This window comes from Olea europaea, chromosome 6 (genome assembly GCF_002742605.1).
Source record: "Olea europaea var. sylvestris chromosome 6, O_europaea_v1, whole genome shotgun sequence".
Classification (NCBI taxonomy): domain Eukaryota; kingdom Viridiplantae; phylum Streptophyta; class Magnoliopsida; order Lamiales; family Oleaceae; genus Olea; species Olea europaea.
The window spans coordinates 6,549,899-6,565,748 of NC_036242.1; the positions used below are offsets into that span (position 1 = coordinate 6,549,899).

The following is a 15,850-nucleotide window of genomic DNA, read 5'->3' on the forward strand; positions in this document are numbered from 1 at the left end:
TTTAGAACCATCTAGTGCCAATAAAACTTTAATTTCTTCGTTCCCACTTCCTTTGCACCATTAAATTGAGGCAATCTTGATCCACCAAGCTTAGTTCAATTGGGCTTGGGACATATATGTTGGAATCTCTCCCAAACCCAAGCCTGCACTAGTTGGAATGGGGTTGTAACCTTTACTTCAACAGATTTCTTTTGTCCTAGTCCAGTTTTACATTTTTTTGAAGTACCCCCTTCTTTACTTAGAACACTTTATGCATAAAACTCTCATGGTTATTTATTTCCCAAGAATAAGTACCTATATGGTGTCTGGCATTAGCATTGGCATTGACTTCATATTCTTTATCCTCTACAAAAATTATCTTAAAAGGCAAAGGCGACGAGCTCGTGGAATTGTACCTTTGTTTAGATACCATGGTCATATAGTACCAATTTTGATGCGGCTACTTAAAAGGAAAATACGTTATAAATTAAAGTTTATACTATGTCTTAAGAATCAAATTTTAGTCCAAGCATTCCTTTATTCAAAAAGATCAATAAAATTAGAACAAATAGAGTTAGTGATTATCTAAATTCAAATTATTTTCTTGTTTAATTATAGACAAGTTTAGATCGTGTAAAGAAGTAATAACATGTCATTTTATTAACAAAGAGCGGTATTGAACTCTATAATTGAAACCGTGATGTGAACATTTTACTCGAATTCGAGAAGCTTTATGAATTGATTTAATTTCCCCATTTTTTATAGACATTTTAGTGAAAGATCTTTCATACTCTTTGAGATCCATTATAGGTCACCAGAACCAAAATGGTTATCAACAATTTATGACTAGACGTGTATGTTTAGAATTCATTTGTTGAAATTTAGTGCCTAAATAACAATTAAATAGTTACTATAATCAATGCTGAATACTTTAATGACAAATTTAGCACATTAAATTACGAGAGACGAATTATTCATCACAATTCAGTCAAATGTAAAACAACATACAATATTCAACCCTCAATTCATTAAAAAAAGAAAAAAAAGAAAAAAAGAAAAAAAGAAGATGTAACATTTTACATTTTTCTATTTCTATTGTTTCACATTAGGTAAAATATTGATTATATTAAAGTATTTATTTCACTATTTTCTTGTATTTCTATTGGTAAAGTACGCTAGTCGTCAAAGTTGGAATTATGTATTAATAACTCATCATTTTTGACCAATCTTCATGAAAATGCACGAGTTAAAACTTCATAAGTTTTAGTGACAATAATTATTGAAGATAGGGGCAACTAAGACCGGCCTTTTCATTCCTATTCAGTCTATAGCTAACATAAATCCCGACTTATTCAACTGCCATTACTAGCTGCAAGTACCCTCTCCTTTTTCACTCTCTTCTTCTCTTTTTTGTTTCCACGCTTCTTTAGGGTTTAACAAATCCTCTTCCACGTACAACTGTATTATAATTTATGACGAATCTGAACTCTCTCTCTATTTTGATAGTTGGGTCGTAGAAAATGCGAAGAACAACATCGTATGCGAGGCTAGTTTAGTCTTTGGTAACAGAGTAGGGTTTTGTACTTCCACGTCGAAGAATAGCAATATATAATGATACTTCTACATCAAAGAATAGCAATGATACTTCCACATTGAAGAATAGCAATGATAAGAGCATAGCTTCAGTAGTGTTTGAGAGACTCTCAATTGTCATCCCCAAATCCAGCCCTGTTGTTTATATTTTTCAAGAGTTTTCGTGAGCAACTTTTCTTTGTCCATATGTTTATCTTTAATTTTTCTTTAGAAATAGTGAAGTTGAACCAACTTGTGTTTGTGATCTTATTACATTTTGTTTTCTACAGTAAACGAGGAAATTAGTTTTGACAGCATTAATGTGATTTTATTCCATTTTGTAGAAATTTGATCTTCCATTAATGTTATATTGTTTTAAAGAAAAATTGCATCTTAATTTTTGCCCCTACAATACAAAAAGTATGGCTTCGCCCTAGTTCAATGCATATAAGTTAGTTAACTCCATTGATTATGGATTGGAAAAATAGATAGGCAACTTAGAAAAAGACAGACTGAGATTTTATTCCAAGGCAATATACACGGTACATGATGGTGTGCATATTTCTACATTGATGAACCACCGAGTAATGGCCTGAATATTCAGCACGGGTGTTTTCGTAAGTTGCACACGGTAGGAAGATCTCCTGCCAGCTCGAGCATAGCCTCCATATCCTCAGCGCTGAGGCGGCCACTGTCCATCATGTTCTTCATCATAGTCCTCACAGCAAAGCACACGCACTGCTTATCGATGCCGCTCAGCTCATTTCTACAGCAACGTCTTTTATAATGTTTTTTGGAATAGGGCAACATTATTATGGCATCAGCTCTATCAAATTCGAGCTTCAGGTACATCTCGCAATTTGGGAAGCCGCGTGTCTGAATCTCTCTCTGGCATTGTTGATTCTCCTCTTCATCGATTGTGATGGTGGTCACGGTGGTTGTCACGGTGGTGGCTAAGACTTCGTCCAAGGCCATGAGAGCCAAGAGGAGGATAGCACCAACACTTGTAATTTTCTTTACCATTGTAAATTCAATCTCTGGTGGAGGAATGGTGGTGAAGGGTATTACTATTTATAGTGAGTTCGGAGGTTGCATGGTATTTTACGTGTTGAAATTGTGTTCGAGGTGGCTAAATCTTGCTTCCACGTACAACAATTGCATGCAAATTCTTCCACACGTGGCATGCATTGATTTCGAGGTAACTACTTTTTTTGCCTTTCTTATTTCAGTAAAATAATTAGTCATATGGTAACTTTTCTCATCCATTTTTTTAAATTTTTTTTTAACATAAGTTTAAGCTATTTGTACATTCTGCCTTACATATCCCTTAACAAATTAGTTATGGGGCAATTTGTTAATGGCTGGATTAAAGATGTGAAAGATGGTGTGATAACTTGCCAAATGTAAATTCTGCAAGTCAAGATATACATGTAGTAAGATTGTTTTACATATCCTCAATAAAAGTAACGTGTTGTTTACTTTTTTATGAGCCTAGCTATTTAGAGTTTATCTGGATGAGGGCCAGAACCATTTGTATTTTTCCTACAATTAAGAATTCTATTTCACGTGATTTGTAAACCCTTGAAAGTGTAGAGACAGACTACAAATGTGCCAACATTGATTCTCTCTATTGCTCATGAAGAGTGATTGAGAAAATATTGCATCCTCTAGCAGTCACCCGTCAGGAAAATGAAAAAAAAATTTGGGTTTACATATAATATATTTTATTAGAGAGTGTGTGGTTGATAAAAAAAAGAGAAAAATGTATTTTGAAATTAATGAAGCCTAGAAAGTTGCTAAAATATTTTTCAGTCAGCAATAAAATTAAGTGTTAAATACAAAGAGTTTGTTGGAGTACTTAAAAAATTTTACTATCTAAATTTATAGAAGCTCTCTAAATTGTATATACTCTTTAAAAATGAAGTTCTATTGAAGATGTTCTAAGACATTAAGCCTTTGTTTGGTGAAAATTAAAACTAAATTTTTAGTAGATTTTGATAAAAGTTGATAAAATATGTGACTGAATGTTATGGGTCCCGTTAAATATGGCATTGAAATTAATTGTCAACTTTGACTTAGACTAAAATCTTGATTTTAATTTCCACGAAACAGATTTTTTTGTTTTTTTTGGTTGAATATTGAATAAAAATTAGGACTTCGGAATTTTCTCAGTCTTTCGATCTAAATGAGTATTTCTGCGTAAGAATCAATGGTTTGTTGACTAAGAATTAATTCTTGGTATTCGTGTGCGAATGAACGAGTCTTGACTGTCAAGTATCCAGTACTCTTATAAAAAATTGATGGATATTTTTAGTTTCTTCTTAGTTACCGTTAATTTATCTCTCCAGCCTACATCAGAACCTTTTGCTGCTGAAAATGCTGAGGCCCTCGTACTAAGAGAAGGTCTGACTTTCACTCGAGATATAATGGTTGAATTCAGTCAAATTCTTTGATTGTTTCAGGAAATTATAGCATTGAGGTGGAATTGGTTTGTGGCACTTGTCACTTTACTCCCAAGAGGGGAATAAGGTGGCTCTCAAACTTGCTTCTATAGCTGCAGAGGGTCTAGTACTCTAGTTGATAAAGTTTTGGTCGATTGTATTCGATATTCCATCTTGCCTGTATAGCGCATCAATAGTTAATAAAATTCTTGTTTCCAGGAAAAAAAATGTCTGCATCTTATTCTTTCATCTTCCATGGGAGTAAGTTTTAGAATTAGTTTCCGCATTACTTTATTTTATCTAAGAGCTCCAAAATATATTGATTTACAACCATATTATGTACTGGAAACGTTTTACCATACTTTGTCTTCTCCATTTTCCTTCAGTTAAAATGGAGTTGAAACATATGTTCCATGGTGACTTTCTTTGTCGCATTTGGGTAAATCTAACAATTTGTTTTGAACTGCTTTCAGTGGGAAATTTACTGTCATATCATTTACTAATATTAGAGTTCATGTTCAAGTCGTTATATCATAGTACAATTTGCTTTGGCAGATGTTGATATAATGTCACTTCCATTATGTATTTTTGTACATTATTGAAGGTTATTTTTGTCACCAAAGTGCAGTACCTTGTCAAGTCAAAGAATGGGTGAAATTGATAGATTAGGTGGTCTAAGGTATGGCTTAATATATCTTCATACATAAGGTCACATAATATATAGAAAAATTAGTTTCTTCTTCTTCTTTGTTTTGAAAAAGGCTAACAGTGGTATCAGAGCACTTCAGGGTCTTTGAAGGGAGAAAAAAAACTAGTTGAAGGTTCAACTAATCAGTGATATCTCGGATAAGTAAATTTGAAGATTCAAGAGTGATGGCCTCAAGTGGTTTCTCAGCACCATTGCCTGCTGCATTTACAGGAGATAATTATGATTTTTGGGCTGCTAAAATGAAGGCATACTTGAAGGCTTATGGCTTGTGGGAGATAACTGAAACAGGAATAGAACCTCCACCATTGAGAGCTAATCCAACCATTGCTCAGTTGAAACAGCATGGTGAGGAGGTAGCAAAAAAGTTTAAAGCTTTGTCTTGCATTCAATCCGCCGTTTCTGATGCAATCTTCACCAGAATCATCACATGCGAGACAGCAAAGGAGGCCTGGGATCGGTTGCAAGAGGAGTTTAGGGAAAATGCAAGAACAAGACAAATGAAAGTGCTCAACCTGAGAAGAGAGTTTGAGAGTCTGAAGATGAAGGAGACTGAATCTGTCAAAGATTATTCTGATAGATTAATGAAGGTTGTGAATCAAATAAGACTCTTGGGAGATGAGTTAAGTGACAAGAGAATTGTGGAAAAGGTTCTTATCAACTTGCCTGAGAAGTTCGAAGCTAAAATCTCGTCACTGGAGGACTCAAGGGATCTGTCTTCAATGTCTGTGGCTAAACTTGTTAATGCATTGCAAGTCACTGAACAAAGACGTCTGATGAGGCAAGAGGAACAGGTAGAAAGAGCCTTATTTGTTAAAGGAAAATTTAAGGCACAAACCAGTTATGGTGTGAAGCAAAACCTGCTTGGAAGAAGGAGACCTAATGACAGTAGAAGTGTTACTAATAAAAAGGTGGATTATCCACCTTGTCCCCATTGCAAAAAATCTAGTCATTCACCTAAGTGGTGTTGGTATAGACCTGGAATTCAATGTAGGGGGTGTAAACAATTTGGTCACATTCAAAAAGTGTGCAAAAACTCAAAGGAAAAATCTAACCAACAGCAAGCACGGTTGGGAGAGGATCAAACACAGCAGCTAGAAGAGCATTTGTTTTCAGCAATCAATTCAAAAATTGGAAATGCTAATGAATCTTAGTTGTTGGACAGTGGTTGTACTCATCATATGACCTCAGATTCAAGCATTTTTGTTGAGCTAGATAATGCATACAGGTCCAGTGTAAAAGTTGGAAATGGAGAACATGTGGAAGTGAAAGGGGTAGGCAAAATTTCTGTGCAAACTCCATCAAGTACCAAGTTTATTTCAGATGTTCTTTTTGTCCCTAAAATTGATCAGAATCTGATAAGTGTTGCCAGTTAATTGAGAAAGGCCATATGCTTATATTCAAAGACAATATGTGTACTATACTTGATTCATTAAATCAAGAAGTGATGAAAGTGGATATGAGACATATAAGCTTTCCTTTGGAACTGAGAAATGTGAAAAATCAGGCACTCATTGGGACTGTGAATGAATTACCTTTGTGGCATAAACGGTTTGGGCATGTTAACTACAAGTCACTTGAACAAATGCATGATTTGGGGCTAGTAAAAAATATGCCTAAGATCAGTAAGGATGAATGTGTGTGTGATACTTGTCAATTGGGAAAATTATTAAGGCTGCCGTTTGACAAAAACTCAGCTAGGAGAGCAGAAAATAAACTTGATCTTATACATTCAGATGTGTGTGGTTCAATGAGGGTACCAACATTAAATGGAAGTAGATACTTTGTCCTTTTTATTGATGATAAAACCAGAATGTGTTGGGTTTACTTCTTGAAAATGAAGTCACAAGTTGCTGGTATATTTCAGAAGTTTAAGACGCTTGTGGAAAATGAATGTGACAGAAAAATTAAAGCTATCAGATCTGATAATGGAACTAAATATTGTTGCAATCAATTTGACAGATTTTGTGATGAAATGGGAATTAAACACCAGCTAACTGTGCCTTATTCTCCTCAGCAAAATGGGGTTTGTGAAAAGAAAAATAGGACAATTATGGAGATGGCTAGATGTCTATTGTTGGAGAAGAACATCCCTAAAGAGTTTTGGGCAGAAGCTGTCAATACAGCTGTGTACTTACTAAACAGATTACCAACAAAATCATTGGATAAAATGACACCTTATGAAGCTTATAATGGTGTTAAACCAGATGTGTCCCACCTTAAGGTATTTGGAAGCCTTTGTTATGTGCATATACCAGATGCGAAGCGGGACAAGTTGAGTAAGAAAGCTGATATAAGTATCATGATTGGATATTGTGAAAATGCAAAAGGCTATAAAGTGTATAATCCTCAATCAAAGAAGATGATGTCCAGCAGGGATATCAAGGTTGATGAAGGATCATCTTGGAATTGGAAACTTAACTCGGAGACCAGCAAAGAAAATCAGTCTCAGATGCCAAGAATGGTCACAAATGAAGTAGATGAAATGGGCAATGATGAAGTAGGGGTTGAACTTGATCATTTAGAGGCTGAGAGTGGATCTGATTTAGAAAATCCAGTGCTAAGAACAAGGCCATTAGTTGATATATGCGCCAACTGCAACATAGCATTACTGGAACCATCAAATTTTGCTGAGGCTATAAATTTTCAAGTGTGGATGGCTACTATGGAAGAAGAACTGAGAATGATCAATAAGAATGGAACTTGGGAGCTAACCGATAGACCAAGAGATAAGCATGTCCTTGGTATAAAATGGGTGTTCAAGACTAAGTTGAATGCAGATGGATCATTTAATAAAGCCAAAGCCAGACTTGTTGTGAAGGGCTATGAACAACAGTATGGGGTTGATTATTCTGAAACATTTGCCCCTATTGCAAGGTATGAAACCATTAGATTATTACTTGCAATTACTGCTATAAGAGACTGGAGAGTTCATCATTTAGATGTCAAGTCTGCCTTTCTAAATGGTTGGCTGAATGAGGAGATACATGTTGAACAACCGGATGGTTTTGCTGTTGTTGGAGAAGAAAACAAGGTCTATCTACTTAAGAAGGTTTTGTATGGCTTGAAGCAGGCTCCAAGAGCCTGGTATAGTAAGATTGATGATCATTTGATGAGTCTTGGATTCACTAAAAGTGTGAATGAACAGACACTTTACTTCAAGCAAAAGGAGGATGAAACTACCATCATTTCCTTGTATGTTGATGACTTGCTGGTAATTGGGAGCAATCAAGAGGCTGTTGACAAGTTGAAGGATGAAATTATGACAGTCTTTGAGATAACATATTTGGGGATTGCAAATTGTTTCCTTAGCATGGAAATTTATCAAACTCAAAACGGGATTTTTGTGAACCAGGAGAGATATGCTGAGACTGTGCTGAAGAAGTTTAGTATGGAGAAATGTAAGCCCGTCCTATTGTTCAAAATCTGAAGCTGATGAAGGAGGATGATAGCAAGAAGAGTGATGAAAAGGTGTATAGAAGTCTTGTGGGATGTCTTTTGTATTTAACCATTACACGGCCTGATCTCACGTTTGTTGTAAATCTGCTGTCCAGATTCAGACAAGAGCCCAGTGATCTTCATTTTCAAGCGGCTAAACGAGTCCTAAGGTATATCAGAGGGTGTACTGATCTTGGAATCTGGTTCAGGAGATCATAAAGTTATGTTTTAATAAGTTACTCTGATAGTGACTGGGCTGGATCAAGTGATGACATGAAGAGCACTTCAGGCTATATATTCTACCAGGGATCAAGTCCCATCTGCTGGAACTCAGTGAAGCAAAAGACGGTTGCACAATCTACAGCAGAGGCAGAATATATAGTTGCATCTGAAGCAACAAATCAGGCAATTTGGCTAAGAAAAGTGTTGGCAGATTTGAGTCACAAGCAAGAGGAAGCTACTGTCATTAACTGTGGTAATCAATCTGCTGTGGCTATGATCACGAATCCTATATATCATGGTAGGACAAAGCATATAAAGATCAAGTATCATTCTATTCGAGAGGCACAAGCAAATGGTGAAGTGAAGCTGGTCCATTGCAAATCTGAAGATCAATATGCGGATGTTCTCACAAAATCTTTGTCCAAGGATAAGTTTGAAACATTAAGGATATGTCTTGGTGTTTCCAACAAAAGTGCCATGGAGGAGTGTTGATATAATGTCACTTTGTTGTCATTTCCATTATGTATTTTTGTACATTATTGAAGGTTATTTTTGTCACCAAAGTGTAGTACCTTGTCAAGTCAAAGTATGGGTGAAATTGATAGATTAGGTGGTCTAAGGTATGGTTTAATATATCTTCATACATAAGGTCACATAATATATAGAAAAATTAGTTTCTTCTTCTTCTTTGTTCTGAAAAAAGCTAACAGTAGAATATCTATCCTCTTATCTCTCATGAGTTTGTGTCACATCCTCTAGAATTCGAACTCAAGACTTCTACCTTATTAAAACTTCAGTTAAATCCTTATGATCTAATGGGTTGAGTATAGAGGTTCCAATCATTATCATATCTATATATTTGTAGTATGAAGCTGTATGCATAATTTTGTTTCTCATGTTTCTATTTTCTTAACAAAACATGCCTTATTGAGTAAATTCAAGACAGGATCGTAGTGTACCATTTGCATCTTATGGTTTTAATGGACAGGAAGACTTTTGTGTGATATTGTGTCGATCACCAGTACAATATGAGCCATGCCGTATTGCGAGGCAAAGAATTCAAAAGATTATGCTCTGTGTGGCCTGCATCTAGGCAAACAACCTTGCATGCCCTATATTCATTTAAACCAGCAACTACCATACCCAATCTTCCTTTTCCTTGTAATTCATGATCAAAGGGCTGCTATGGAGTGTCATGATCAAATCATTTGAATTTCTACCTTCTTTAATTGCTTCATATCGTCAAGAAAATCATGGCTTCCCATGTCTAGAATTACCTTTGCCTCTATAATTAGAATATTTTTGGAAACTTGAACCGGATTTAGTATTTAATCAAATCATGGTATATATATAGGTACGCATGAATTTTTGTGCGAAACTTTATTCGCAAATGAATCAACAAAGGGAACCTGATTTCCAGCATGAACAACAAATGCAAGTGATAAGACGATGCCTCTAGCCGACGGAATTGGGAAGACAAAATGGATAAGCAGTAAGCCAAAGAGGGCTTGTGCTCAGTTTCAATACCGCTACCCACGAACTATTAAATTGATGCCTTTTGGCTTGCTTTTTTTGAGCGCTTTATTTCGTGTACTACTGATAATTCGGCCTGAGTTAATAACGCGGATTATGCTGCTTTGCCAGATGAATTCCTGTGTAATGGAAAATGATTGGATCGAAATGATAACTGTGTTTTAAACAGTTCAATAATAGAAATGTAGTATTATGTTAACTATTATATTAATAATTCTGGCACTGTAGCATGATTGTAATAACTTAGTTGACTTTTTCCATGACTCTTTCGTAAGAGAGATCAGGAAGCTAAATCACAAGAGAGAGAATAATAGACACGGTCTTCATGTCCTTTAATATAACATTTCAATTATGAAAATCTCAACGGAAATTTATGTAAGCTATTTAATTTAAGTCATTTCAGTAGACCTTAGTCCCAATTATTATCATTTAATTAAAACGACACTTCTAAATTTTAAGGAACTTGAAAGATCTATATAGCATTCTGATATTGGAATAGCTTAACCCATAGTTTTATGTTGTTCAATGCAATACCTTTCAATGAAATTTCTAATGAGGAAATTAGACACAGTACCCTAAAAAAAAGAATGAATTGATTAATCCACTTAAATTAGATTAAAGTTTTAATAAACGTATTAATTACGTCAATTGAAAAAACATATAACATTTGAAAGTAAACAAAATCGTTTGAATTGAAAACATAAAACATTTGAATGTAAACAAAATCATTTGAGGGACAAACCGACGTACTCCAGATCTGATATTTTTTATTTTTTAAAATTTTTATTACTAAATTTTTTTCGTTTGATATAGTATTTTACACTACGATTATCCATTATGAGCGATTCAAAATCTATTAGAAAGCTTGTAATAAGAACATGATAAATATGTTATGGATAAAGTCTAGATGTCAAAAATTATCTCGCATGAAATATTGAACGCGAAATAAACCATAATTAGTACGTCCATTTCTTGTGGCCATTTTTGACTTGTTATTATGAACTCGTCGTTTATCGATTTTGAAATTAAAACAATGCATTTCAAAGTTTGTCGTAAATACTTCGAAATAATAACAAAAATGTCACCTAACTAGTGAAGAAATATGGCCCATAAATAAGTTAAAAGAGGTAACGCCAAAATAGAATTAAGTAATAGAATATCACTTTTTTGGTGGTTGTTACTTTTTATTTTCTGTCACTGTTTTGAATTTGTGTCACTTTTTAGAATTTTTATCATTTTTTTGAATGTTTGTCACTTTTTATTTTCACTCACTTTTATTAATCTGTGTAACTTTTTTTAATTTGTGTCACTTTTTTTTTGAATACGTAGCTTTTTTAAATTTGTCACTTTTTTTTTTTCAATCACCTTATTGATTTCTATCATTTTTTTTAGTGACAAATATCATTTTTTAATGTATATTATTTTTTAATAAAAAGTGACATTCACTACACCAAAAATCACTTTTGGCAATGGGCAGAAAACGTTGCCGTAGACCTATCGCAACGTTCGAGCGTCCGTTGTGGGTCTCAACATTGCCGTATATCGAAGAGTTTCGGCAACGTTCATTGCATGTTGCTAAAAATTGATTTTTTGCACGTTGCCGAAACACCCTTTCGGCAACGTGCAAAGAACGTTGCCGAAAGGTATTTTGGCAACGTTCATTGCATGTTGCCGAAACCAATTTTTGTCACAAATGTCTTTTTTATTTTTATTTTATCAATTATTTCACATTTTTCTTACATCGTAAACCTGTGAATTAAAAACATATTTACTATCTACGCACAAGTACTTTAAGACAATAAAAAATTAAAAGTTCTTCATTTAAGCCAATAAGCATAATCCAATATACAATATTACTTCATCGGAACATAATAAATACTCCAATTCAAAAATATACACCGTCTAACCAAAGAACTATGAAAAGTGTCCAAAAGTTATGTAAACGATTTATAACCGAAGCTTCAAACGAGTCCCAACCCAATCTTTTTACGTAGACGAGATCCAAGAAGACACAAGCACAAAAGAGATTGAACTCACTTTAGCTCCATGTAACTGCAAGGAAGAAAGAATATAACAACAAATTAATCAAAACGGGCAAGCAATTAAGAAACAATACAATGTCATTTAAAGCTTTTTGAGACACAACTATACTCATACAACTTTTTACATAGCCTGTCTATACTTGTGTATGCATACATATATAGCCACTCTTGAAACATGTTTAATGACAAATACATAAATGAAAAAAAATGTAGAAATTTATAAAGTACCTTCATCAAATAAGTCTAACACAGCTCTTTGGCCAAGCAACAGTACTTTCTATGGCGTCACTAAGAACTCGAAATTCATCCGTTGGTCTATAAGGGCAAATGACTCATGTACACCTCGTCAACCCAAACCTTCCAACAATCTCGTCCTAGTGGCACGTGATGCACCTTTGCACTTGGGTCTATTGATGCAATCTTCCCTTCGCCTACAATTTCCTCCTCAAACATGTACCAATGCAATAGTTGACACTTTCCATTTTCCATTGGTACAATACCTCCCTCCATACTACTTCCTTGTTGGGACTACAAATTCGCAGTAAAATAAAAATATTTTTAAAACTAGTATGATATAATCTGAATTTATATTGAACAAATAATATAAGATACAAAAACTTGTGGAGTAAAAGCACGTGAACTCATGCCCTCTACATTCTTATTTTGATTCTGCAAAATAATACAAAAATTTAAAACTTATTGAAATGCTAAGATATATTAAGTTACGCTATCATATTATATGTAATAGCAAAGTATAACCTGAGATAACTTTAGAAGTGCTTCAACCTTTTCTTCGAGTGGTTCCATCCTTACTGATTGAGTTTATAATTTGCTCTCAAGTTCTCTCACTTACTCACTGCTTTGTGTATTTCCATTTACTTTTGATGGTGTAACCCCAAGTCCAAGTCCGCTTACTCGTCCACGACGCTCGGGACCTCAAATTCGAGCAACAGCATCATCTCGAATAGAATTTTCGGCTTATTACTTAAACCCCCTCATTAAGTGATTATTGTAGTAGTACATGCATGGATTAAATAAGAAATTTTGTAAACATTCATCTTCCCTTTAGAACATTCAAATTATAAACTTCAGTTGTGGTTCTATTATTGCTTAAAGGCCAGAGATATAAAGGCCAAGTTCTAAACTCAAAGGGTAAATATATAGAAGCATGTGAAGAAAGCTATACCAAAAATCGTGCCTAGATTCTTCGTAAATCAAGGAAAGAAAAGGAAATCTACAAAGTCGATTCTATAATTAATTCAAGGCACAAAAGAGATATAAAATACTTTTCATTAAGTAGTGATCACTGAGATTGATCTACTCCTCAAAAAATAAGAATCGTGTCTTGGATAAAATAATTCAACTGTTAGCTAGAAAAACTTTTACCTTGATCAAGACATTTACAAGCCAACAAGAATTTTTTCAAATTCAAATTTCAATAGCCAATTATAAAATGACAATTGACTGTTTGAGTCCCTAATTAAACCCTATAATTTTAGATTCACACATAATCACTCTTCAAACCCTTTAACATTTAAAGGCCGCCAAAAATAAGAAGAAAAACCCCTAAGTTTAAACTCTATCAATACAGAATAATATTCATCAAGGATTACACATGCTTGATAGAGAGCATCACAGCAGAATGCGAACCAGCTACAATACAAAGTAAGACATGAGGAAATACAAAAATTTGGAAACAATCTCATCGTATCATATCAATAGGCACTACCATAATATAGAAAACAATTATTGACACTACTTATTAGAGAGAAATCACCGACCCAATCTCCCTAAATGGGTAAATAACAAATCCGGACACTAACATCTATTAAAGCCCAAGTCCAAGATATTTTGGCTTCTTTTGATACCAAAGGAAAAACACTTCGCCAGTGGATATTTTAGAAAATAATTCCTATTCTTATGTTATCTTCGATATACAATGCCTCAATATATACAACAAAGTTAGGGATACAAAAGGAAGGTCTTCAACTTACAATCAGAACTGAATAAGGAAATAACAATCAACTTAATTATATAAGCAACAAATATAGCTGATTAAGCTGCCTTTATTTTTGTGATTTTCCACAAAAACATTCTTGCAATCTCTCTCTAGAATGTAACAATGCAGAAACCAATGTGAAGGGAGGGAGTACACGCATAGTAACAATATAATTTTAGGAACATGAGATGTAATCAGTTTGCAGAATGAGGAGCTCATAGATCCATTATAGAGAGGTACCGTTTAGTCGTTGATGATAGCAGATTTACTAAATTTCGAAGTGACTTGAGAAGAGCCTGCTGCAGAAGATGAAAATTTGAAGTTATCTTAGTCTCTACTGCATATCAACAAATATACAAGAATTTGTAAAGAAACTAAACCCGATTGGAAAAGGATTAAAAATCAAAAATAAAGAATCCTCTTATTGTTCAAACTACTACACAATCAGTCAATCCAAAATTCCAATTCCATATCAAATTAGAACATTGCAAAAGAACTACAAATAACTTCAATATAAGAACCCATAAAAAAGTCACATAAGTATTATACAAGAGCCATATGTAATAGTTACAAAAGCATAAACATCTTCAATATAATAACTTCAACAGAATCGGGCTTTACACAAATTGACATCTATTGGTTTCACTAAAATAGTTACAAAAGCATAAACATCCATTGATTTAAAAGTCACATAAGTATTATACAAGAGCCATATGTAAATGCTAGCAAGCTAATGTAAACCGATTATGCATCAAAAACAGAAAACAATTAAGCCTACCTTGAAATAATGGAGAAGAAGACTCCCAGAAATTAAGCCTCTCTCAAACAATTGAGGGCTGGTGTCTGCGCTTCATATTGAGAGAACGAGGAAGAGAGATTGACAGGGAATACAAGAACGAGATGGTGGCGGGAGCGGGAGCGAGAGTGAGAAAGGGGGAAGAAATTAGGGCGGGTTTGAGTTTTTACCAAACCACCAGGTCGGTTCTAGGTCGGGTTTGTATGATTTATGTTTAATTGATATAGTTTGAAGAAGTGTTGGACAGAAAATTAACAAAGAAAAATCGCACCAGGGGCAAATTTGTCATTTGTCGCGACGGAGTCAGAATGGGCTGAAATTTGGTAGATTGATTGGAAACGGCCTGAGAAATTGGACTCAGGACAACTCGAGATCTCAGGATTTTAACCAAATTCCTTCGTTTAGGCCTCCGAATAGTTAATTTTCATATTTTAGTTTTAAATTTTCGCCATTTTTGGAACGTTTTATTTTTTCTATGTTTTAGGGTTTCTTGTAACGCTATTTAATGGCTTTTGGAATGTTTTCCATGAGGATTGAATAATATACAAGGTTCATTCTTGGAGAACTCCAATTTTCTTATTTTCAAGATTTACGTTGGTAAATCTTTTATTTTTTTCTTACTTCCGTTCTGCGTCATTAATCTTGAATTTACTACTAAAAAATTAACGACAACGTTCAAAGAACGTTGCCAAAGACAATTAAACGCAACGTTCGACGAACGTTGCTAAAACAAACCAGCGACAACATTCAACGAACGTTGCTAAAACAAACTAACAGCAACGTTCAATGAACGTTGCTAAAACTGAGTAACGGCAACGTTCTTTGAACGTTTCCGTTACTCAATTTTAGCAACGGGTAATGCACGTTGCCAAAAATAATTAATGGCAACGTTCAAAGAACGTTGCTAAAAATCTACAGCAACGGTCATTGCACGTTGCCAAAAACAAAAACAAAAAAACCACAACAGTCCATGAACGTTGCGAAAGGGTGTAACAGCAACAACCACTAAATGAGTGTTGCTAAATCTTAATTTTTACAACCAATGGCAACCTGCATTTGGTGAATGTTGCAATAAACCCCTTTTAGCAACATACAATTGGTGCACGTTGCCATTTACATGTT

The 15,850-nt window shown here is 34.4% G+C and overlaps 1 protein-coding gene and 2 long non-coding RNA genes across 3 annotated transcripts; 1 reads left to right on the forward strand and 2 right to left on the reverse strand.

Annotated features, from left to right (window-relative positions):
- Positions 1-2,151: 2,151 nt before the first annotated feature.
- LOC111395061 (2S albumin-like) lies at positions 2,152-2,574 on the reverse strand. The gene has a single exon (XM_023021083.1). It carries the CDS (start codon positions 2,572-2,574, stop codon positions 2,152-2,154), a length of 423 nt encoding a protein of 140 aa, XP_022876851.1.
- A 74-nt stretch (positions 2,575-2,648) lies between these two features.
- Positions 2,649-10,090, forward strand: LOC111395659. Its single transcript, XR_002702840.1, has 2 exons — positions 2,649-2,749; positions 9,713-10,090. It is a non-coding gene; the product is annotated as an uncharacterized LOC111395659 (long non-coding RNA).
- Positions 10,091-11,768: 1,678 nt separating this feature from the next.
- Positions 11,769-14,808, reverse strand: LOC111395660. The gene is made up of 4 exons (XR_002702841.1): positions 14,711-14,808; positions 14,173-14,231; positions 12,162-12,602; positions 11,769-11,943 (listed from the first exon to the last, which is right to left on the reverse strand). It is a non-coding gene; the product is annotated as an uncharacterized LOC111395660 (long non-coding RNA).
- Between the last annotated feature and the right edge of the window lie 1,042 nt (positions 14,809-15,850).

What these genes read in the sequence shown, in the direction of transcription:
- LOC111395061 (XM_023021083.1), bottom strand. Translation starts at nt 2,574, where the DNA reads ATGGTAAAGAAAATTACAAGTGTTGGTGCTATCCTCCTCTTGGCTCTC.